General features: G+C 47.5%; 1 protein-coding gene across 1 annotated transcript; it reads right to left on the bottom strand.

Moving 5' to 3' along the window:
* Positions 1-508: 508 nt before the first annotated feature.
* LOC125459305 (protein FAM180A-like) lies at positions 509-12,603 on the bottom strand. Its single transcript, XM_048545606.2, has 3 exons — positions 12,432-12,603; positions 7,978-8,060; positions 509-2,150 (listed from the first exon to the last, which is right to left on the bottom strand). The coding sequence occupies exons 1-3, from the start codon at positions 12,601-12,603 to the stop codon at positions 1,815-1,817; spliced, it is 591 nt and encodes a 196-aa protein (XP_048401563.1). The 3' UTR covers positions 509-1,814.
* Between the last annotated feature and the right edge of the window lie 13,501 nt (positions 12,604-26,104).

Raw genomic sequence — 26,104 nt, 5'->3', positions numbered from 1 at the left:
AAATATGCCCCTTTGTCTTGAAATTCCCCATCTTTGGAAAAGACAATTACCATCAACTCTATCCATACCCCTCATTATTTTATAAATTTTTATCAGGCCACCTCTCAACCTCCAACATGCCAGTGAAAAAAGTCCCAGCCTAGCCAGCTTTTCCTTATAATGCAAACTTTCCATACCCAGCAACATCCTGGTGAACCCAAGATAAAATAGTGTGGGGCTTGATGAACACAGCAGGCCAAACAGCATCTTAGGAGCACAAAAGCTGATGTTTCGGGCTTAGACCCTTCATCAGAAAAGGGGGATTGGGAGAGAATTCTGAAATAAATAGGGAGGGAGGGGGAGATAATGGGAACCGCAGATGCTGGAGAATATAAGATAACAAAGTGTGAAGCTGGATGAACACAGCAGACCAAGCAGCATCTCAGGAACACAAAAGCTGACGTTTCGGGCCTAGACCCTTGAAGGCATCTAGGCCCGAAACGTCGGCTTTTGTGCTCCTGCGATGCTGCTGTGTTCATCCAGCTTCACACTTTGTTATCCAGATAGGTGGAGATGAGTTCGGTGGGGCAACATCCAGGTGAATCTCATTTGAACCCTCTCCAGCTTGATAATTTCCTTCCACAACTGGACACAGTATTCCAGAAGAGGCCTCACAAATGTTCCATACAACCTCAACACAATGTCCCAACTCCTATTGTCAGAGGACATGGATGAGGAAGAGAAATCCAAGAGAGAAGGGTCTGGAATATAAATGCCTCCCAAGGGTCAACTTAGATCAGAGTTTGACAGAAAAGAGGGACACCGGGAGAAAGATAAACAAAGCCATCACAAGATCCCTCAACAGATGAGAAACACAGCAGTCACTCAGATATTACCATCTGGGGAATGAAGGTGCAGCTGCTCCATGGGGTGTGGTAGCCTGGGGTTATAAAGGGCTGAGGGACAGCGAGCCTATAATTTCAACTTTTAAAAAGAGAAAAAGAAATCCTTTCACCTTTTTATTACCAACAGGAGTTTACCAATGTGCTTTCCCCTCTGTTCCATTACCACTGAGAATGGTTTTATTTAATCCAGTCTGCTGGATTTTCAGGAAAAATGAATACATGTGGTTAAAGGACAAGATCCAGACAGAATATAGGGAATTAGAACTCTGCCTTTTTGGAAATTTATTTTCTCTGTTGGATTTTGCTAATGCTTCATGCTTTTGCCAGTAGGGGGGAGCAACGTACGGCAGACACGGACAGTAATGATAGATTGGAGACATGCACAGCAACAATGTATTGCAGAAATAGATAGTAGTTATAAACTGTCAAAATAGGCTGTAACTATGTACTGTTGAAATGGCCTGTAATTACTGACTGTAGAGTTGGATTGTAACACTAAAGTCACAAACGACAGTAATTACAGACTGTAGAAACGACATGTAACAATGGGTGAATGAACGTTCCCTCACTCAGAGTGTCCCTCACTGGGAGGGAATGATCTGGGCTAACATGTTTTGTTATGAGCTGGTGATGATGAAGCATTCGGATTTGAGATGAAAGGCGGCTGTAATGAGAGAAGATTGAGACTTGTGGAAGCTGAAGCCTAGGTGTCTCAGCTAAAGATAGGCTGCACTATCTCTCAGCAGACAGCAGTAATCCTGGAGGGTGTCTACATGGAACATTCTGTAGGATCTGCTTATGACCAGTATAACCCAGTACCTGATAGAGTCTAGTTTCTTCTCATTGATTCCTGTACTGTTGGGAGTGGGTCGAATCAAATTGATCAGGTATAGTAAGTCACTGCGTCACAGCAGACTTGGATCTGAGAGATCAACAATTAGGCATAATCCCAGTCAGGTCCTGGATCAGTGGAGACACCAGCAAGCAGAAGAGATCTCCCCAGATCTGCCTGTTTCCCTGATCACTGGTGTGACCTCGATGTGCCACATAGACTGAGGCCAGCAGCAGTTGTTCAAAGGTGTCCATTTCAAAGGTATCTCCCAAATTCACAGTCTCATCCAGCCTTTTCCGGAGAGCAGCAGGGCTCTTTGGGAGCTGGGAGTTTACAATCTCCAGGAAGATGGAAGCTGGACGTGTTGATGCTAACTCCTCATCCATCAGACTGATCATATTCTTCTCATCAATGTTCAGACCACCAGCCAGGAACTAAGGAAACAAACAAACATCACCCACCAAACACCATTCTCATCTCCCTCCATACCATCCCTCACCCTCCAAATATCATCCTCATCTCCCTCTGCACCATCCCTCACCCTCCAAATACCATCCTCATCTCCCCCTGCACCATCCCTCACCCTCAAAGCATCATCCTCATCTCCCCCTGCACCATTCCTCACCCTCCAAACACCATTCCCATCTCCTCCTGCACCATCCCTCACTCTCCAAACATCACCCTTATCTCCCCCTGCACCATCCCCCACCCTCCAAACACCATCCTCATCTTCCTCTGCACCATCCCTCAATCTCAAAACACCATCCTCATCTCACACAACAAAAACAAAGTTCCTGGAAAAGCTCAGTAGATCTGGCAGCACCTGTGAAGGAGAAAACAGCGTTAATGTTTCAAGCCTGGTGACCCTTCCTCAGAACTGATGGCGGCTGGGAAAATGTCTGTTGATATGCAGAAAATAGGGAGGTGGGTGGGGTAGAGAGTAAAGGATAGGATAGAGCCCAAGGAGAGAGAAAGACAGTTGGACAGACAAAGGAGTTGCTAATGATCAGTCTGGGAGGGTGAATAGTTGTTAATGGGGACTATTGGTGAATTACAACAGGGTGTGTAATACAGGCTATGAGGTAACAAGGCCTGGTGTGTGGGCTAGGGGACTGGGACATGGGAGAGTTTAGGCCTAAAATTATTGAACTCAATTTGTGAGTCCAGAGGGTTGTAGGGTCCCCAAGCGGAAAATGAGGTGTGGTTCCTCCAGCTCGCGTTGGATTTCACTAGAACACTGCAGCATGCCAGAGACAGAGATGCTGGCCAGGGAGCAGGGTATTGCATTGAGGTGGCAAGCAACAGGTAATTCAGGGTCTTTTTTGTGAGCATAATGTAAATGTCCTGTGAAGTGGTCACCAAGTCTATGCTTCATTTCCCCAGTGCAGAGGCGACCAAATTGTGAGCAGCAATAGACGAGATTGTGGGAAGTATAGGTGAAGTGTTGCTTCACCTGGAAGGTATATTTGGGCCCTTGGATACTGGGATGGGAGGAGGTAAATGCGTTGGTATTGCACCTTCGCTGGTTACATGGGAAAGTGTCACAGGGCTGTGGGGAGTTCTTTGGGGTGAAGAAAGTGTGGACCAGGGTGTCCTGGAGGGAACAGTCCCTGCAGAAAGCGGACAAGGGAGGGGAGGGTGTGTGTCTGATGGTGGCATCTCGCTGGAGGTGGTGGAAATGGTTTCTAATGATTTTCTGGATGTGGATGCTGTTGGGATGGTAGGTGAGGATAAGGGGAATCCTATCCCTGTTGCAGGAGGGAAGTGAAGGGGTAGGGTGGAAGTGCGGGAGATGGGTCAGACCTGGTTGAGGGCCCTGCCAACAACAGAGCTGGAGAAACCTCCGTTGAGGAAGAAGGTGGACATTTCAGAGGCTCCTGTGTTGAAATTGGCCTCATCTGAAAATATGCAACGGAGACGGAAGAACTGAGAGAATGGAATGGAGTCTTTACAGGAAGTGGGGTGTGACGATGTATAGTCCACATAGCTGTGGGAGCCAGTAGGTTTGTAGTGGATATTAGTGGCCAGTCTATCCCCAGAAATGGAAACAGAAATGTCAAGGAAGGGAAGGGAGGAGTCAGAGATAGATCAGGTGAAAGTGAGGGCAGCGTGGAAATTGGAGGCAACATTAATGAAGTTTTCCAAATCCAGATGAGAGAGGGAAGCACCACCAATGATATCATCAATGCGTCGGAGAAAGAATTGTGGGTGGGGGCTGGAACAGGACTGGAGCACACAACGTTCCACATAACCCAAGAAGAGTCAGGTGTAACTCGGGCCCATGTGGATACCCATGGCAACCCGTCTTACCCACAGAAAATGAGAGGAGTTGGTGAGAAGTTGTTGAGGGTGAGGACAAGCTTGGCCAAGTGGAGGAGGGTGGTGGTGGATAGGGATGGTTTAGGATTTTGCCCCAGGAAGAAACAGAGAGCCCCAAGACCCTCCTGGTGGGGAATGGATGTGTAAAGGGATTGCACATTCATGGTAAAGAGGAGGTGGCTGCAGCCAGTAAACTGAAAGTTTTGAAACCAGCGTAAGGCAGCAAATAAATCATGGATGAATGTTGGTAGGGATTGGACTGGGGGATGAAGACTGAGTCAAGGTAAAAAGAAATGAGTTCTGTGGGGCACGAGCAGGCTGAAACAATGGGTCTGCCAGGACAGTCCTGTTTGTGGATTTTTGGAAGGAGGCCATTGTGATCTACTCAGTCCGATCCCTAGGATCTGCTCAGCCTCTGAACTCCAACTCTGCAATTGGTTCAGCCCTGGCGTTGATCCCTGAGTTATGTTGCCTGGTTTCCTGTGATCCAGTCACCCCAAGGGACATCCTTGTGTACCCAGTGATACCTGCTGCCAACCAGGGCCTGCAAACCTGACCACAGCCTCCTGCCTCCAGTCTGAGCTGGGTGGGAGCTTTTTGCCATCAGCCTGTTTTGCTGTCTGCCTGTATCACACTGCTGCTGCCCTGGAGCTAATGGCAGCCTGTAACATCACTGCGGTGTGAAGCCTAGTCCACCCAGGTCTGCTCCCAGTGATCAGCATTCCCAGCAAACTGGCTCCAGCCTGTTTGGAAAGATAGTTGCATTGGGACGGGGCGGTGTATTGACATCATTCACTTCCGCATTCTCCAATTCATCCTGCCACCTCAGTACCAACCATCCCACTTCCCTGCCCACTGTTGTCATCCACAACAGGATAAGCTGGTACTGACTGGTACTGCCTGAGGCATGGTCCCACTCCAAAACTTTGACACGACCATTCACACAGAGAGATCCTGTCACACGGACATCACCAGACTTTGAGAGCTGTTTGAAGCTCTGTACTAAGCACACAGCATGAATATAAAAGTCAGCCTGACTTTGAGAGAGTGAAGGGAAGCAGCTGGGAGCAGCTGCCAACGTGACAGTGTCATATTCCACTGAATAAACAAGTTCCAGGGCTGAGAATCAAAAACAAAGAGATACAACTGCAGAAATAGCCCGGGTAAAAAAAAGAGAATCTCTGCCAAGTTAGAGCAGTTGCAATTAAATTGTAGACAACTTTCTGCCTGTAAAGAATTTGAATGTGGATGTGTCTGTGCTTGTATCTGAGTGTGCCTGTGAATGTGCACCTGTGTATTTGTTTCTCTGAGTGTACGTCTGTGAGTGTATCTGTGTGTGTCTCTGAGTGTGCATATGTGAGTGTATCTGTATGCATCTGAGTGTGCATCTGTGTGTGTATCTGTGTGTATCTCTGAGTGTGTATCTGTGAGTGTATCTGTGTGCATCTCTGAGTGTGCGACTGTGAGTGTATCTGTTTGTGCCTCTGAGAGTGCACCTGTGAGTGTGCATCAGTGTGTGTCTCTGAGTATGTGCCTGTGAGAGTATCTATGTGTGTCTCTGAGGGTGCATGTATGAGTGTATCTGTGTGCGTCTCTGAGTGTGCACCTGTGTGTATCTGTATGCGTCTCTGCGTGTGTGTCTGTGAATATATCTGTGTGTGTCTCTGAGTTTGCGCCTGTGAGTGCGCATCAGTGTGTGTCTCTGAGTCTGTGTCTGAGTGTATCTGTGTGTCTCTCCGAGTTTGCACCTGTGTGTCTCTGAATGTGCATCTGTGTGTGTCTGAGTGTGTATCTGTGAGTGGTGTATCTGTGAGTGGTACATCTGCGTGTGTGTCTGTGTGTGTTTGTGTTTGTCTCTGAGTGTGTATCTGTGAGAGTGCATCTGTCTGCATCTGTGAGTCTCTGTGTGTGTTCTGAGTGTACATCTGTGAGCGTGAATGAAAAGTAAGTTTAAGGTGCAGCAGGACAATTTGGCCTAGTGGAGTTCCTATTGTGTGACATTGTGGGGCGTTATAGCCATATCACATGACCTGTCCAACCCTCGGTGTAGGTTATGCCACTCAATTGTATATTCTGAGGTCTGGTTTCATAGCTCAAGTGACAGTTAGAGTCACAGAGGAACAGAGGTAGCTGCACCCCACCTTGGAGAACAGGCAGAGACAGAAAAGGTTGTAGGACCACAACCCAAAACAAACTGGACAAGTAGTCATGCAGTCCCCAGATCCCCCATTGACCACAGTTTCCCATTCTTTGACAACTGTGAGCAATTTCCTGTGAGTGTGTTACTGTTAGTCTCTTCCAGAGTGTGGATCAGTGAAATGTACGTCTGTTTCTCAGTATGTCTCAGTTTGAGGGGGTAGTGGGTCTGTGGGGGGAAGTGTGTGTGTCTCTGTAAGTGAGAGTGTGTATGAATGTGAGTGTGAGTGAATTTGTGTTTGTGTGTGTGTGTCTGTGTGAGTGTATGTGTGTGATATATGTGTGTGAGCGTGAGTGTACATGCATGTGAGAATGAGCCTATGCTTGTGAGTGTGTGTATGTGTGTGAGAGTGTGTGTGAGCGTGTGTATGGATGAGTGTGTGGGTGTGTGTTTGTGTGTCTGTGTGTGGGGGATTGTGTGTGGGAGTGAGTGTAAGTGTAAGAATGTGTGTGTGGTTGTGCGTGTGGGAGTGATTGTGAGTGTGTGGGTGAGTGAGAGTGTGTGGGTGTGTGTGGGTGGGCGAGTGTGTGTGGGAGTGAGTATGAGAGTGTAAGAACGTGTGTGTGTCTGTGTGGGTGTGTGTGGGAGTGAGTGTGAGTTTGTGTGGGTGAGTAAGAATGTGGGGTGAGTAAGAATGTGGGGTGAGTGCATGGGTGGGTGAAAGTATGTGGGTGAGCATGTGTGGGAGTGAGTGTGGGTGTGAGAGTGCATAAGAGTGTGTGAGTATGTGTGGGTGAGTGTGTGGGTGGACAGGAGTGTGTGGGTGAATGTGCGTGGGACTGAGTGTGAGAGCGTAAGAATGTGTGTGTTTCTGAGATAATGGGAACTGCAGATGCTGGGGAATCCGAGATAACAAAGTGTGGAGCTGAATGAACACAGCAGGCCAAGCAGCATCTTAGGAGCACAAAAGCTGACGCTTCAGGCCTAGACCCTTCATCAGAAAAGGGGGATGGGGAGAGGATTCTGAAATAAATAGGGAGAGAGGGAGAGGCGGATCAAAGATGGATAGAGGAGAAGATAGGTGGAGAGGAGAGTGTAGGTGGGGAGGTAGGGAGGGGATAGGTCAGTCCGGGGACGATGGACAGGTCAAGGGGACAGGATGAGGTTAGTAGGTAGGAAATGGAGGTGCGGCTTGATGTGGGAGGAGGGGATAGGTGAGAGGAAAAACAGGTTAAGGAGGCGGGGCGATCTGGGATGATTTTGGGATGCAGTGGGGGGAGGGGAGATATTGAAGCTTGTGAAATCTGATGAAGAGTCTAAGCCCGAAACATCAGCTTTTGTGCTCCTAAGATGCTGCTTGGCCTGCTGTGTTCATCCAGCTCTACACTTTGTTATCTCTTGATACCATTGGGCTGCAGGGTCCCTAAGCGGAATATGAGTTGCTGTTCCTGCAACCTTTGGGTGGCATCATGATGGCACTGCAGGAGGCTCAGGATGGACATGTCATCTGAGGAATGCGGGGGGCGAGTTGAAATGGTTCGCGACTGGGAGGTGCGGTTGTTTATTGTGAACCAAGTGTGTATCTGTGCGGGCGTGAGTGTGAATGCGTGTGGGTGAGTGTGTGGGTGGGTGAGAATCTGTGATGAGTGTGTATGGAAGTGAGTGTGGTTGTGAGTGTGTACGAATGTGTGTGTGGGACTGTGTGGGTGTGAGAGTGTGTGAGAATGCGTGAGTGTGTGTATAAGAATGTGCGAGTGTGTATGAGATATTGCCGCGCCCAAGGGTCTGGGGACCAGGGTCTGTACCTCGTACAGCAGGAAGGAGTCCCCAATATCTCGAAGGAATATAGTTGGTGCCTCTTGAATAGATGGACTTCTCCAGAACAAGTCTGAAATCAAAACAGTCTGTTACCACAACGCCCAATAACGGGTCCAGACCTCATTGTTATTCAACTATAGTGTACACCAATATCTGGACATTCATCCCCACACTCTCCGGGACTTAAACCGGAGAGAGTAAACCGAGCCCAGAATGCAGGCCCCAGTCAGTGGCTGATGCTGGCGGTTAAATGCTCTCACTCAGGGACATTATCACACTGTTCACTACTGAGCGTTCCCCCAAAGAAACAGTCAGTGAATCCGGAGAGACCGGGCAGAATCCGCTTGCTCCCAGTCCCGGACGGTAAGATCCTGTCCCCGGTCACGGACAGTGGGATGTGTCCCCGGTCCCGACAGTGGAATCCTGCCTCTGGTCCCGGACAGTGGGATACTGTCTTCGGTCCCGGACAGTGGGAGCCTGACCCCGGTCACGGACAGTGGGATCCTGCCCCCGGACCCGGACAGTGGGATCTGTTCCCGGTCCTGGACAGTGGGATCCTGCCCCCGGCCCCGGACAGTGGGATCTGTTCCCGGTCCCGGACAGTGGGATCCTGCCCCCGGTCCCGGACAGTGGGATCCTGCCCCCGGGCCCGGACAATGGGATCTGCTCCCGGCCCCGGACAGTGGGATTTGCTCCTGGTTTCGGAGCGGAATAGACCTTGATGGGACTTTACTGACTTTCGATCCCGGTGTAAATTGGGTCAGACCCAGCGCCCAGGCCCTATAACCCACGGAAACGGTGGTGTACACCCTCCCTCAGCTGACTGACCCAGGGTCTATTTTGTGTTGAGGCTTAGGTCTGGGGACGGTAGACGGATGGGAGAGTAGCTCTGAGCTGGCTCTCTCTCTCTGTGCTAGCTTCACTGATCTTCTCAACCCTGCCATCACCTGCTGCCTGGGGACGGCAGGAGAGAGGGGCGTGTTGGTAACAACAATGGGTGGCAGGTTAACGAGGTGGAGACCTGGATTAATACAGCAGGCCAAGCAGCATAACAGGGGCAGGAAGGGTGACATTTCAGGCTTAGACCCTTCTTCAGAAAGTTGTGAGGGCTGCATCCTGCAAAGACTAAACTTCCCGGGACTTACTGCACACCCTGGACTCACTCGCCCCGGGTGTCACTCAGACACGGAGTGAGCTGGTCCCTCTGTGGCACTCAGACATGGAGTGAGCTGGTCCCTTTGTGTCACTCAGACAGACCGAGTGAGCTGGTCCCTTTGTGTCACTCAGACATGGAGTGAGCTGGTCCCTTTGTGTCACTCAGACACATGGAGTGAGCTGGTACCTCTGTGTCACTCAGACATGGATTGAGCTGGATCCTCTATGTCACTCAGAGACACGGAGTGAGCTGGCCCCTCTGTCACTCACACACACATGGAGTGAGCTGATCCCTCTGTGTTACTCAAATATACAGAGTGAGCTGGGTCCATCTGTGTTACTCAGACACACGGAGTGAGCTGGTCCCTGTGTGTCTCTCAGAGACATGGAGTGATCTGGTCCCTCTATGTTATTCAGAGACATGGATTGAGCTGGTCCCTCTGTGTCACTCACACACACGGAGTGAGTTGATCCTTCGTTGCCACTCAGGCACGTGGAGTGAACTGGTCCCTCTGTGTTACTCAGACACACAGAGTGAACTGGTCCCTGTGTGTCTCTCAGAGACATGGAGTGAGCTGGTCCCTTTGTGTCACTCAGACACATGGAGTGAGCTGGTACCTCTGTGTCACTCAGACATGGATTGAGCTGGACCCTCTATGTCACTCAGAGACATGGAGTGAGCTGGCCCCTCTGTGTCACTCACACACACATGGAGTGAGCTGATCCCTCTGTGTTACTCAAATATACAGAGTGAGCTGGGTCCATCTGTGTTACTCAGACACACGGAGTGAGCTGGTCCCTGTGTGTCTCTCAGAGACATGGAGTGATCTGGTCCCTCTATGTTATTCAGAGACATGGATTGAGCTGGTCCCTCTGTGTCACTCACACACACGGAGTGAGTTGATCCTTCGTTGCCACTCAGGCACGTGGAGTGAACTGGTCCCTCTGTGTTACTCAGACACACAGAGTGAACTGGTCCCTGTGTGTCTCTCAGAGACATGGAGTGAGCTGGTCCCTTTGTGTCACTCAGACACATGGAGTGAGCTGGTACCTCTGTGTCACTCAGACATGGATTGAGCTGGACCCTCTATGTCACTCAGAGACATGGAGTGAGCTGGCCCCTCTGTGTCACTCACACACACATGGAGTGAGCTGATCCCTCTGTGTTACTCAAATATACGGAGTGAGCTGGGTCCATCTGTGTTACTCAGACACATGGAGTGAGCTGGTCCCTGTGTGTCTCTCAGAGACATGGAGTGAGCTGGTCCCTCTATGTTATTCAGAGACATGGATTGAGCTGGTCCCTCTATGTTATTCAGAGACATGGATTGAGCTGATCCTTCGTTGCCACTCAGGCACATGGAGTGAACTGGTCCCTCTGTGTTACTCAGACACACGGAGTGATCTGGTCCCTGTGTGTCTCTCAAAGACACGGAGTGAGCTGGTCCCTTTGTGTCACTCAGATACGGAGTGAGGTGGTCCCTTTGTGTTACTCAGACACATGGAGTGAGCTGGTACCTCTGTGTCACTCAGACATGGAGTGAGCTGGTCCCTCTGTGTCACTCACACACACGGAGTGAGCTGATCCTTCATTGCCACTCAGGCACATGGAGTGAACTGGTACCTCTGTGTTACTCAGAGACATGGAGTAAGCTGGTTCCGCTGTATTACACAGATACACGGAGTCAGCTGGTCCCTCTGTGTTACTCAGAGACACGGAGTGAGCTGGTCCCTCTGTGTTACTCACACACACATGGAGTGAGCTGATCCCTCTGTGTTACTCAAATATACGGAGTGAGCTGGGTCCATCTGTGTTACTCAGACACATGGAGTGAGCTGGTCCCTGTGTGTCTCTCAGAGACATGGAGTGAGCTGGTCCCTCTATGTTATTCAGAGACATGGATTGAGCTGGTCCCTCTATGTTATTCAGAGACATGGATTGAGCTGATCCTTCGTTGCCACTCAGGCACATGGAGTGAACTGGTCCCTCTGTGTTACTCAGACACACAGAGTGATCTGGTCCCTGTGTGTCTCTCAAAGACACGGAGTGAGCTGGTCCCTTTGTGTCACTCAGATACGGAGTGAGGTGGTCCCTTTGTGTCACTCAGACACATGGAGTGAGCTGGTACCTCTGTGTCACTCAGACATGGAGTGAGCTGGTTCCTCTGTGTCACTCACACACACGGAGTGAGCTGATCCTTCATTGCCACTCAGGCACATGGAGTGAACTGGTACCTCTGTGTTACTCAGAGACATGGAGTAAGCTGGTTCCACTGTATTACACAGATACACGGAGTGAGCTGGTCCCTCTGTGTTACTCAGAGACACGGAGTGAGCTGGTCCCTCTGTGTTACTCAGAGATATGGAGTGAGCTGGTACCTGTGTGTTACTCAGAGACATAGAGTGAGCTGGTACCTCTGTGTTACTCAAACACACAAAGTGAGCTGGTCCCTTTGTGTCACTCAGAGATATGAAGTGAGCTGGTACCTCTGTGTTACTCAAACACACGGAGTGAGCTGGTCCCTTTGTGTCACTCAGATACAGAGTGAGGCGGGTACCTCTGTGTCACTCAGACACACGGAGTGAGCTGGACTCCCTGTATCACTCAAGACACACGGACTGAGCTGGTCTCTATTACACAGACACGCACAGTGAACTGTGCTGGCCCTTCATTGATACTTAGAGACACAGAGTGAACTGTACTGGTCTTTCAGTGTTACTCAGAGAGCTGGGTGATCCTGCCTGGCCAGTTGTGAAGGAATAATTCCTGGTTCCTGTGTGTCTCTCAGAGACATAGAGTGAGCTGGTCCCTTTGTGTCACTCAGACACATGAAGTGAGCCTATTGAGGGAGGAATTTGGTGGAGATACCAGTGCAGTAACTAAAGCCTGAGGAGTCTGGAAACAGTGGAAATCCTGTGGCACTTTCTCAAGCATCATCCTCTGAACAATGCTCCATTTTTTATTAAAGCTTAGCAGCTAAGGTTAAATTGTACAGCACTGAGGACTGCGTGAATCAGCACTGTACACTGTCTGTGCGGAGTCCGAGCAGAGATTACAGAAGGATCGCACTATCCCTCAGCTGCAGTGGGATGTCAGGTCTGAACTGGGATCAGAGACCTGGCTGTCACGCCCTGACAAAATACAAACTCCCCAAGAGAGACAGAATCGGGAAGACTGTGATGGATAAGGACAGAGCTAGAGGAGCAGGGGAAAAGCAGAGAGGGGTAGATTCAGATCTGGACAGCGGTGGGAATGGGGTATGTCTGCGGCAGGGAAAGCACTCACCTGCATCTTTGTGTCTGCTGAGGGCCGTGCACAGTCCCACAGCGACAGAGAGACTGAGCAGCAGGGAGAAAGGCAGCTTCACACCCAGCTTCATCCTCATAAATCCCACAGGCTGAAACCTGTCACCTTCACAGCAATCCGAGGCTTCACTGATCCTCTTCCCTGACCGCATCCCCACACCACTCCCCCACCCAGCCCCACAAACCCATACGCAAACGCTCTGACACATTCCTACTCTCTGAATCACACACACAGTTTGGCAACAATGCACTGGGAGTGGAATGTAAGTTTCTGGCAAGGACCGTTTCTTTTCTGTTTCCAACCAAGCTGCAGAGTCAGCAAGACCGACCATCCACACAGCCCGACAACAGGCTCACCTTCCCAACTGTAGCCCGGAGGGGCACCGGTTTAGAAACGGGTCTCGAGCTCCCCAGTTATGTGGTACTGCCAGAGATAGCGCCTTGCGCCCACATGACCTTCAGGTTAATTGCAAACACTTGTTCCTTTAGACATTGTAGTGACGATTCTATGACCATAGTCCAGGTACTTTTCAGTGCACGGTGTGTGCTGAGCGGGACAGCATTGACTGCATGGCTTCCCTGGGCACCTGTAACTCGGAGGGGTTTCAGGCTGTTTACTCTGATCCTGCTGGGCACGTCCTGCTGGGAATCGGTTTACTCTGCTCCTGTTGGGCTCCTCCTGTTGGGAATTGGTTTACTCTGCTCCTGCTGGGCACCTCCTGTTGGGAATCAGTTTACTCTGCTCCTGCTGGGCACCTCCTGTTGGGAATCGGTTTAGTCAGCTCCTGCCAATTGTGGATTCTGTTGGGAATGCCACTGGGAGAGAACTGTGCAACAGCACCAGGTCAGGCAAAGGCAGACACTTCATCAGATCACAGGGATGAATTGCTGATTCTTGCTTGCAATATCATCTGACGGGTTTATTTTGTCCTGCATTTTATTGTAGTCACAGGGGTGTTGGAAAGGTCAGTTTCAGAGGCGGGGTGTGGGCCTGTTAGCCAGCAGAAATTTGGGATTGTGAGAACCGTATCAAAGTCAGATGGTTCCAGCATGGACAGCCCCAACAGTATCAGACTGTTGGCTGATTGCCTTTCTTCATCCTTTTCCATTTCCCACAGTCAGCTATTCTTCTCCTCCTCCTCCAACCAGCAAATTGTCCTGCTCTGTGTCACCTAATATCAAACACCCGGCTTGCTGTAGGCTGAAGAGGATGCTTTCTACAATAGTTACATCCGTCAGACCTGACATAGCACCAAGTCATATACAGCACTAAAACAGACTCTTCAGTCCAACTTGTCCATGCCGACCAGATATCCTAAATTAATCTAGTCCCATTTGCCAGCGTTTGGCCCATATCTCTCTAGACCCTTTCTATTCTTGTACCCATCCAGATGAACTTTTAAATGTTGTAATTGTACCCACTTCAACCACTTACTCTGCAGGTTATTCCAAACACACACCATGTTCTAAGTGAAAAAGTTGCCCCTTAGGTCCCTTTTAAATCTTTCCCCTGTCACCTTAAACATATGTCTTCTAGTCCTAGACTCCCCTACCCTTGAAAAGACCTTGACTATTCATCATATCTATTCCCTCATGATTTTATAAATCTTGATAAGTATTACCAAACAAAACAAGATTTTAATGGTATGCTGTTACAATAAATACGAGTCCCATTTATATAAAATGAAATTTAAAAAATAGAATATAGTGTCTCACAAAATTACAGCCAGGTTACTTGCCTTCTGGAATGCTCTGTGTCATCTCCGTCAAATGTTCTCTCAAGAAAACCTTCTCTGTTGAATGTTTTCTCAGGAATATTAACTAGTTGCACCAGAGGTAACTTTGTTTTCTCTAATACTTACAGAAGACCGTGAGAGCCAATGTAACAAAGTGTGGGGCTGGATGAACACAGCAGGCCAAGCAGCATCTCAGGAGCACAAAAGCTGACGTTTCAGGCCTAGACGCGAGAGCCAATGGTTCTCGCTTGAAAGTTGAGAGCACTTAACTCTGGCAGATGGCAGTTTGCTCTCCTGACTTTGTCCAACTGTCATTTTTTTCATACCATTGATGACAAATCAATATTTCCTACAATAGGATTAGTCCCATGTTGTCAAAACCATCAGAATTAACTTTGATTTGTTTTTGGCATCTGGGTGCCTGGTTCAAATTAATTGGTTAAATTCAAACTTGTTGTCTTGATAACAAAATGAAATTGCTGCTTGGCCTGCTAACTGTACAGCCTTTTGATACAGAGATAATGGGAACTGCAGGTGCTGGACAATCCGAGAAAACAAAGTGTGGAGCTGGATGAACACAGCAGGCCAAGCAGCATCTTAGGAGCACAAAAGCTGACTTTTCGGGCCTAGAGCCTTCATCAGAAAAGGACCTTTCTGATTCAGGGTCTAGGCCCGAAGCGCCAGCTTTTGTGCTCCGAAGTTGCTGCTTGGCCTGCTGTGTTCATCCAGCTCCATACTTTGCTATCTAGCCTTTTGATTCAAATGTTTTGATTCAAGTGCTCTCTGTGCTCCTGCAAATCCACGAGCCACTGCCCAAAACCATCTTTTTTGTATCTCTAAGCCTAGAAAAAGCACAAACTTCTAAAGGGACTACGCATTGCTTCTTCTTCCTCGCATTTTACAAACACCAATACTTTATAAATATCAAATTCTAACAATTTGCCTCCCAATCTACAAATACTCCATCCAATTTCGCAACAACATACATGTTCCCTCTGCAGTGAGCCTATCCTGAGGTAGGACAAAACCGTTACAACATGAGGACCTCCTAGGCCATGAGGAGGGAATTACCATTCCAGCGATTCTTTGCCTAGCTATCCTTTAGGTAGGCAGCAGGGGTTAGGATGTGCCAGCACTGGGTAGAGGGAAGCATTCTGTTATACAATGGTCAGGCACCTCTCATTTCGTCATGGAGCTGGTGACTACACACATCCTGGCATCAGTCTGTTTGAATCCTGTCAGGTGGCCTGTTTCGTTCTGGGCAGTGATTATTTTAGGAAGTCCGGAGGCTGTGGTCATCTCTTTGAAAACCATGTTTCCCACGCAGGTATTCCCAGTGACCGAGACAAGGCAAGGCCAGACAGTACAGTGAGAGTGTGAAACAGAAAATGTAGGGATGCTAGATTACGTGAGCAATCCACAGATATTCAATGGGGTGGGGTAAGGATTTGTTTGACATAAAGGGCTAATTAAAACTTTATTGTAGGAAAGACAACTTGGGCAAGTGTACAAAAGTATTGTGTCATCAGTACATGGAATGGGGGACTACAACAAAAGCCTGCAATTATATATCACCTTTCACAAAGGAAAGTGTCCCAAGGTGGTTTGCAGAACCTTTTCTCAGACAAAATTGGACCCCTGAGCCACAAATAGAGACATTTGGAAGGGAAAGAAAAGCTAGGTTAAAAAAAGAAGTCTTGAAGGAGAAGGAAAGGCAAGGGAGAAGAGAGGAAGGAAGTCTTCAGGTGTCAGTAGCTTGGAATAGTTCCTCTCTGCATGGCAGAGTGTCTACCACAGGATTGGCTATGGGCTGCAAACAGGCCATTAGGAAAGGCGATGAGAAAGAAAGGGACAAAACACAGGGAATAAAACAAACAAGAGCCTGCCCATTGTTTAAAACAAGGTGAGTGCTTAGAATTGTCGAAATGTAAAACATCACCTCTGGTGTGGTTTACTGAAAGACTGAGCAAAGACAGACTGGCTCCTTTCCAACAGGATCTCTCTTTCCATTGGCAGGGGACAAGGTTAATCAGTGATAAATAGTTCCATGCGGATTGGAAACTGTCAGCAAAGTAGTTAAAAAAACTGCAGCTTGGAGCAAAACTGGAACATTGGCATAGAGTATGGAAAAACACAGGCCTCTTTGTTTGAGGGAACTGGAGCCTGGAACAGGCCCGAGCACTGGATACATCTGGACATATTGGTTCCTGAAACACTATCACAGAATTGTTATGGTAGATGGTGGCTATTCAGACCAATGTGCCTACGCTGGTTTTTTAAATGAGCATCACTACCCAGTGATAATCTCCTGTCTTTTCCTGATACCCTCGTACATTATTTTCAACCAAATAATTATCTAAGCCCCTCTTGAAGGCCTCATTTGAACCTGCCTCAATCCCAGGAAGTACATTCCACACTCTAACTACTTACTGTGTGAAAGTTTTTACAACTCCTTTGATTTTTTTGCATATACTTTAAATTTAATCCCTCTCATTGTTTCTTTTTACATATGGGAACAGATTCACCCCTTCCTTGGATCTAATACTATCCCTAATTTCCTTTGTAAGTCACTTTTCCCATTTTACTGTTGCCCAAGACAAGAATGTGCAATTGTTGTAGTTTCACCCATGTATTCTATAAATGTTTGTCGTTTTCACCATCATCCCTTAATGTAATGTTGTCCAAATCTATCAGAGCCAATCTGTGTCTTCAACCATCATAGTTCCCTCCATATAGATTCAGGACTCTAGCCTCCAAAACAATTATGTCATTCACCATCTTAATGAAGAATTCCATCATAAGACCATAAGACATAGGAGTGGAAGTAAGGCCATTCGGCCCATCAAGTCCACTCCGCCATTTAAATCATGGCTGATGGGCATTTCAACACCACTTTCCTGCACTCTCCCCCTAGCCCTTGATTCCTTTTGAGATCAAGAATTTGTCGATCTCTGCCTTGAAGGCATCCAACGTCCCGGCCTCCACCGCACTCTGCAGCAATGAATTCCACAAGCCTCTCTGGCTGAAGAAATGTTGTCTCATTTCAGTTTTAAATTTATCCCCTCTAATTTTAAGGCTGTGCCCACGGGTCCTAGTCTCCCCACTTAATGGAAACAACTTCCTAGCGTCCACCCCTTCTAAACCATACATTATCTTGTAAGTTTCTATTAGATCTCCCCTCAACCTTCTAAACTCTAATGAGCATAATCCCAGGATCCTTAGCCGTTCATCATACGTTAAACCTACCATTCCAGAGATCATCCGTGTGAATCTCCGCTGGACACTCTCCAGGGCTAGTATGTCCTTCCTGAGGTGTGGTCCCAAAATTGGACACCGTATTTTAAATGGGGCCTAACTAGAGCCTTATAAAGCCTCAGAATCACATCGCTGCTTTTATATTCCAACCCTCTTGAGATAAATGACAACATTACATTCGCTTTCTTAATTACGGACTCTACCTGCAAGTTAACCTTTAGAGAATCCTGGACCAACACTCCCAGATCCCTTTGCACTTCTGACTGGCGAATTTTCTCACCGTTTAGAAAATAGTCCATGCCGGTATTCTTTTTTCCAAAGTGCAAAACCTCACATTTACTCACATTGAATTTCATCAGCCATTTCATGGACCACTCTCCTAAACTGTCTAAATCTTTCTGCAGCTTCCCTACCTCCTCAGTACTACCTGCCTGTCCACCTATCTTCGTATCATCGGCAAGAATGCCCCCAGTCCCTTCATCCAGATCATTAATATATAAGGTGAACAGCTGTGGCCCCAACACTGAACCCTGCGGGACACCACTCGTCACCGGGTGCCATTCTGAGAAAGAGCCTTTTATCCCAACTGTCAGACAGCCAATCCTCAATCCAAGCCAGTAGCTCACCTCAAACACCATGGGCCCTCACCTTGCTCAGCAGCCTCCTGTGAGGCACTGTATCAAAGGCCTTTTAGAAGTCTAGATAGATAACATCCACTGGGTTTCCCTAGTCTAACATACTTGTTACCTCTTCAAAGAATTCTAACAGGTTTGTCAGGCACGACCCCCCCCTTACTAAAACCATGTTGACTTGTTTTAATCTGACCCTGCACTTCCAGGAATTTAGAAATCTTGTCCTTGACAATGGATTCTAGAATTTTACCAACTACTGAGGTTAGGCTAATCGGCCTATAATTTTCCATCTTTTGCCGTCATCCTTTTTTAAACAAGGGAGTTACAACAGCAATTTTCCAATCATCTGGGACTTTCCCTGACTCCAGTGACTTTTGAAAGGTCACAACCAAAGCCTCTGCTATTTCCTCAGCCACCTCCCTCTGAACTCTAGGATGTAGTCCATCGGGGCTGGGAGATTTATCAATTTTTAGACCCTTTAGCTTTTCTAGCACTTTCTCTTTTGTAATGCCTGCCGTACTCAACTGCCCCCGGCTCTCCCTAATTGTTGGCATACTACTCATGTCTTCCACTGTGAAGACTGACGCAAAGTACTTATTAAGTTCTTCAGCTATTTCCTTATCTCCCATCACTAGCCTTCCAGCATCAGTTTGGAGCGGCCCAATATCTACTTGTGCCTCTCGTTTGTTTCTTATGTATTGAAAGAAGCTTTTACTATCATTTCTAATATTACTAGCTAGCCTACCTTCATATTTGATCTTCTCCTTCCTTCTTGCTCTCTTTGTTATCCTCTGTCTGTTTTTGAGGCCTTCCCAATCTTCTGATTTCCCAGTGCTCTTGGCCACTTCATAAGCTGTCTCTTTTTCTTTGATATATTTCCTGACTTCCTTTGTCAGCCATGGCAGTCTAATCCCACCCCGGAGAATCTTTCTTTTCTTTGGGATGAACCTCTGTACTGTGTCCTCAATTACACCCAGAAACTCCTGCCATTGTTGCTCTACTGTCTTCACCGCTAGGCTCTCCTTCCAGTCAATTTTCATCAATTCCTCTCTCATGCCCCTGTAATTACCTTTATTTAACTGTAACACCATTACATCCGATTTTGCCTTCTCTCTTTCAAACTGCAGACTGAACTCTACCATATTATGATCGCTGCATCCTAAGTGTTCCCTTACTTGAAGGTCTTTTATAAAGTCTGGCTCATTACGAGGGGAGAGGCCATTCTAGACTTGGTGCTCGGAAACGAGCCGGGGCAGGTATCAGATCTTGTGGTGGGAGAGCATTTTGGTGATAGTGACCATAACACTCTCTCATTCTACATAGCTATGGAGAAGGAGAGGATTAGGCAGAATGGGAGGATATTTAATTGGGGAAGAGGAAACTATGATGCGATTAGACACGAGTTAGGAAGCATGGACTGGGAGCAGTTGTTCCATGGTAAGGGAACTATAGACATGTGGAGATGGTTTAAGGAACAGTTGTTGGGAGTGATGAGTAAATATGTCCCTCTGAGACAGGCAAGACGGGGTAAGATAAAGGAACCTTGGATGACGAGAGCGGTGGAGCTTCTAGTGAAAAGGAAGAAGGTAGCTTACATAAGGTGGAGGAAGCTAGGGTCAAGTTCAGCTAGAGAGGATTACATGCAGGCAAGGAAGGAGCTCAAAAATGGTCTGAGGAGAGCCAGGAGGGGGCACGAGAAAGGCTTGGCAGAAGGAATCCGGGAAAACACAAAGGCATTTTACACTTACGTGAGGAATAAGAGAATGGTCAAAGAAAGAGTAGGGCCGATCAGGGATAGCATAGGGAACTTGTGTGTGGAGCCTGAGGAGGTAGGGGAAGCCCTAAATGAGTTTTTTGCTTCTGTCTTTACGAAAGAAACGACCTGTGTAGTGAATGAAACCTTTGAAGAGCAGGTGTGCATGCTGGAATGGATAGAGATAGAGGAAGCTGATGTACTGAAAATTTTGTCAAACATTAAGATTGACAAGTCGCCAGGCCCGGATCAGATTTGTCCTCGGCTGCTTTGGGAAGCGAGAAATGCAATTGCTTCGCCACTTGCGAAGATCTTTGCATCCTCGCTCTCCACTGGAGTCGTACCTGAGGACTGGAGAGAGGCAAATGTAATTCCTCTCTTCAAGAAAGGAAATAGGGAAATCCCCGGCAATTATAGACCGGTAAGTCTCACGTCTGTCGTCTGCAAGGTGTTAGAAAGGATTCTGAGGGATAAGATTTATGACCATCTGGAAGAGCATGGCTTGATCAAATACAGTCAACACGGCTTTGTGAGGGGTAGGTCATGCCTTACAAACCTTATCGAGTTTTTTGAGGATGTGACTAGTAAGGTTGATGAGGGTCAAGCTGTGGATGTGGTGTATATGGACTTCAGTAAGGCATTTGATAAGGTTCCCCATGGAAGGCTCATTCAGAAGGTCAGGAGGAATGGGATACAGGGGAACTTAGCTGCTTGGATACAGAATTGGCTGGCCAACAGAAGACAGCGAGTGGTAGTAGAAGGAAAATATTCTGCCTGGAAGTCAGTGGTGAGTGGGGTTCCACAGGGCTCTGTCCTTGGGCCTCTACTGTTTGTAATTTTTATTAATGACTTGGACGAGGGAATTGAAGGATGGGTCAGCAAGTTTGCAGACGACACAAAGGTCGGAGGTGTCGTTGACAGTGTAGAGGGCTGTTGTAGGCTGCAGCGGGACATTGACAGGATGCAGAGATGGGCTGAGAGGTGGCAGATGGAGTTCAACCTGGATAAATGCGAGGTGATGCATTTTGGAAGGTCGAATTTGAAAGCTGAGTACAGGATTAAGGATAGGATTCTTGGCAGCGTGGAGGAACAGAGGGATCTTGGTGTGCAGATACATAGATCCCTTAAAATGGCCACCCAAGTGGACAGGGTTGTTAAGAAAGCATATGGTGTTTTGGCTTTCATTAACAGGGGGATTGAGTTTAAGAGTCGTGAGATCTTGTTGCAGCTCTATAAAACTTTGGTTAGACCGCACTTGGAATACTGCGTCCAGTTCTGGGCGCCCTATTATAGGAAAGATGTGGATGCTTTGGAGAGGGTTCAGAGGAGGTTTACCAGGATGCTGCCTGGACTGGAGGGCTTATCTTATGAAGAGAGGTTGACTGAGCTCGGTCTCTTTTCATTGGAGAAAAGGAGGAGGAGAGGGGACCTAATTGAGGTATACAAGATAATGAGAGGCATAGATAGAGTCGATAGCCAGAGACTATTTCCCAGGGCAGAAATGGCTAGCACGAGGGGTCATAGTTTTAAGCTGGTTGGTGGAAAGTATAGAGGGGATGTCAGAGGCAGGTTCTTTACGCAGAGAGTTGTGAGAACATGGAATGCGTTGCCAGCAGCAGTTGTGGAAGCAAGGTCATTGGGGTCATTTAAGAGACTGCTGGACATGCATATGGTCACAGAAATTTGAGGGTGCATCCATGAGGATCAATGGTCGGCACAACATTGTGGGCTGAAGGGCCTGTTCTGTGCTGTACTGTTCTATGTTCTATGTTCTATTACATAGCATGAAGTCCAGAATAGCCTGCTCCCTTATGGGCTCCATCACAAGCTGTTCCAAAAAGCCATCCTGCAAACATTCCATGAATTCTTTTTCTTTGGATCCACCATCAACATTATTCACCCAATCCACCTGCATATTGAAGTCCCCCATGATCACCGTGACCTTGCCTTTCTGACATGCCCTATTTATTTCATGGTGCATCTTGCGCCCCTGGTCCTGATCACTGTTAGAAGGTCTGTACATAACTCCCATTATAGTTTTTTTGCCTTTGTGGTTCCTCAATTCCACCCACACAGACTCCACATCTTCTGACCCTATGTCATTTAGTGCCGTAGATTTAATTCCATTCTTAACTAACCCCACCCCCTCTGCCCACCTCCCTGTCTTTTCGATATGTTGTGAATCCTTGGATGTTTAACTGCTAGTCCTGAGCTCCCTGCAACCATGTCTCTGTGATGCCTACCACATCATAATCATTCAAGAGGATTTGTGTTGTTAATTCATCTACTTTGTTGCGACTACTACGAGCATTTAGATAAAGTGTCTTTATGCTAGCTTTCTTATCATTATTAGAGAGGTTGGAAATCCCAAGATGTCTTAAGCTATCCTTCCTTTTTGCTGTATTCCTAGTCTGCCTCGAGCTTAAATCCACCTGTACACAAGCAATCCTGTTGCTTATCTTTCCATTTAACTCCATATTCCCGGTCTCTTTCACTTTCCCTTCCCCCCAACTCACTAGTTTAAAGTCCTGCTGACCACCCTATTTATCCTTTTCGCTAGAACACTGGTTCCAGATTGGTTCAGGTGGAGGCCGTCCCAACGGTACAGATCCCCCCGGTTCCAAAACTGATGCCGATGCCCCATGAAATGGAATCCCTCTTTCCCACACCAATCCCTTAGCCACGTGTTTAATTCCCTAACTTTCTTTTCCCTATGCCAATTGGCACGTGGCTCGGGCAGTAATCCAGAGATTATGACCCTTGAGGACCTGTACTTCAATTTCTTTCCTTGTGCTTCATAATCTCTGAACAGGTCCTCTACCCTAGCTTTGCCTATGTTGTTAGTCCCCACATGGACCACAACAACTGGATCGTCCCCCTCCCGCTCCAATATCCTTTCAACCCGGTCGGAGATGTCCCGCACCCTGGCACCAGGCAGGCAACACACCATGCGGGACTCCCGATCCGGCTTGCATAGGATACTATCTGTCCCTCTAAATATAGAATCCCCTATAACAACTACCTGTCTTTTTGCTCCCCCTTCTTGAATGACCTTCTGCGCCACGGTGCCGTGGTCAGCTGGCTCATCCTGTCCACAGTCCTTTTCCTCAACCATACAGGGAGCAAGAATCTCATACCTGTTGCTCAAGGTCAAGGGCTGAGGCTCCTGCACTCCTGAACTCTGAATCCCCCTACCTGCCTCACTTACAGTCACCCCTTGTCCCTGAACACTTTCTGAATTTGAGTTATTTAATCTACCGGGTGTGACTGCCTCCTGAAACAAAGTGTCCAGGTAACACTCCCCCTCCCAGATGTGCCGCAGAGTTTGAAGCTCAGATTCCACATCATTTACTCTAATCCGGAGTTCTTCCAGCAACCAACACTTGCTGTAGATGTGGTTGCTGCCATTCACAATGGGATCAGCCAGCTCCCACATCATACAGCTACAGCACATCACCTGTCCAGCCATTACTACTTATTTAGTTAACTTTTACAACTTATGTATTAAATGCTTTCTAGTACTTCTCTGCTACACTCTTTTTCAATTAAGCAATTAAACTTTTCATAAAAAACACAATACACAAGGATATAAATTGAAAAGCCTTACCATAACAACACACGAGAGTCCTTCTCGGTTAGAGCTCCCGCTCTTTCTGCTGCTGGAACAGGAATGGAGGGCTCCGACGGTCAAGGTAGGTATTTGCTAATCTTTAAAGCAGAGACTCACCCACCTGTAGGCCTCTGATCGACGCTCCCGCTCTTCCTGCTGCGAGTCTGTGGACTTTTAATTAGATTAGAGGAGGAGGGAGGGAGGGAGGCCCTATTGTGTAGGACCTGGGGCTTCGAGGTAAGTGCTTTTATGGTCACTCATCCCCAGGTGGCTTCACAACTAGATAATCCTTAAGTTTTGTGGTCTATGTACAACTCCCCCACTAATGTCTTTTGTCCCAGATTCAACATTGTCAGAGCTAATATCCTTCCTCATTAGTGCAATAATTTCTTCTTTAACTAGCGATGCAACTCCACCACCTTTTCCTTTTTGTTTGTCCCTTCTCAATGCTGAATGTTCATTTCCTATTCCTGGTCACACTGCAGCCATATCTCTACGATCCTGACCCTATCATACCTGTTTTCGTCTATTTGTGTGATTAATTCATCCACTTTATTGTGAATGCTCCACGCGTGAAGGCACAAAGCCTTTATGCTTGTCTTTTTAACATTACTTGTCATGTTCCCATTAATTTTCACTGTAGCCCTGATTGATCCTGTCCCTTGATTTTTGTCTATCACTTTTCTCATTCTGCTTTCTGTGGTTTTACCAATGTGCACCACATCTCTGGCTGTTCACTCACCTCTTCTGTAACACCTGTGGCTGCTTTAAGACATCCTTGAACCCAGGACTAGAGACAGCCAGTCTGAAAATGTTAATAAAATGTGAGGCTGGATGAACACAGCAGGCCCAGCAGCATCTCGGGAGCACAAAAGCTGACATTTCGGGCCTACACCCTTCATCAGAGAGGGGGATGGGGTGAGGGTTCTGGAATAAATAGGGAGAGGGGGGAGGCGGACCGAAGATGGAGAGAAAAGAAGATAGGTGGAGAGGAGAGTATAGGTGGGGAGGTAGGGAGGGGATAGGTCAGTTCAGGGAAGACGGACAGGTCAAGGAGGTGGGATGAGGTTAGTAGGTAGGAGGTGGAGGTGCGGCTTGGGGTGGGAGGAAGGGATGGATGAGAGGAAGAACAGGTTAGGGAGGCAGAGACAGGTTGGACTGGTTTTGGGATGCAGTGGGTGGAGGGGAAGAGCTGGGCTGGTTGTGTGGTACAGTGGGGGGAGGGGATGAACTGGGCTGGTTTTGGGATGCGGATTTTGAAGCTGGTGAAGTCCACATTGATACCATTGGGCTGCAGGGTTCCCAAGTGGAATATGAGTTGCTGTTCCTGCAACCTTCGGGTGGCATCATTGTGGCACTGCAGGAGGCCCATGATGGACATGTCATCTAAAGAATGGGAGGGGGAGTGGAAATGGTTTGCGACTGGGAGGTGCAGTTGTTTATTGCGAACCAAGCGGAGGTGTTCTGCAAAGCGGTCCCCAAGCCTCCGCTTGGTTTCCCCAATGTAGAGGAAGCCACTCCCCCTCCCATTCTTTAGAAAAACATCACCAACCATGGTGCAACAAACATGGCATTTGCAGCTTTCTGTGAGAGTCTGTTCCCCTTGCCTGTATCCAAAACACTATACCAGTTTTGCAGGAGAACAGCCACAGAAGACTCCTGCATTGCCTGTCTATACCTCTCATTCTGCATGGTGATCACCAATGCTCTTCCTGTCTGTGGAATCTCACCCTGTAGAATAACCACCTCTCTTTTTGTGCTGTTCATGATATTCTCCACCTCACAGATGCTCTACAGCACCTCCCAGCTGCTGCTCCAGCTCCAAAATCTGGTCTTCCAAGAGCTCCAGCTGGAGACACTTGCTCCACAAACGCAGACCCTGGACTCTGGAAATCTTCCCTGCTTTCCACAGAGAACAGAAAGAGCACACCGTGGGTTTGAACTCTTCTGCAATGACTTATCTCTTTAAATTGAATCTTTTGGAAGAAGTGTAAGATCAAATTATCAGTTATTCTAGGGCCCTCATTCCCTGCACCTTGTTACAACACAAAATAGTCTTTACAAACTGTAAACTACAAAGTTGAACTATAAACCAAAACGTACCTCTTCCTGCCTGCACCAACTTCCCACTGCATTCCAAAATCCCAGATTCACATATTCTCAGTCTAACTGTCTCTCACTCAGCACCTACCTAGGCTACATTCAGCTGTCACCCAGTCATCTGAGTCAGCTATAGTATTACCCTTGGAACTAGGGTGCTGAACTTTTGGTTTCTTTTAAAAAATATACTTACCAGTTCATTTCCCATTGCCTTAAAATTTCCAGAAATGCTCACATACTGATTTTGTCTCACTCAGCTTCTGAGATTCAGGGCTCATCTAAAAGGACAAAACCAAAGCAGAAAACTTTAGCCAGGGAATTCCAAATTTTAGCTCCTTGGACAAATGAAGACAAAGTATCAGTGGTGAAACGATTAAAATTTGTGATGCTTTACAGGCCAGAATTGGAGGGACACAGATATATGATGCCTTTAAATGATGTTAATGAGTAGTCCTTCAGCTGGTTAGCACCACTTAATGCAAGTAAAACTCTGCGCCTAAACAGACATGTATTTGATTTGATATGCTCAACTAGAAAATGTGTCCTAGAACAGGCACAGGTCTATTA

The sequence above is a fragment of the Stegostoma tigrinum genome, chromosome 17, assembly GCF_030684315.1.
Source record: "Stegostoma tigrinum isolate sSteTig4 chromosome 17, sSteTig4.hap1, whole genome shotgun sequence".
NCBI lineage: Eukaryota > Metazoa > Chordata > Chondrichthyes > Orectolobiformes > Stegostomatidae > Stegostoma > Stegostoma tigrinum.
Note: the sequence above shows the minus strand (reverse complement) of the source record. Positions and strands in the feature narration are given on the sequence as shown.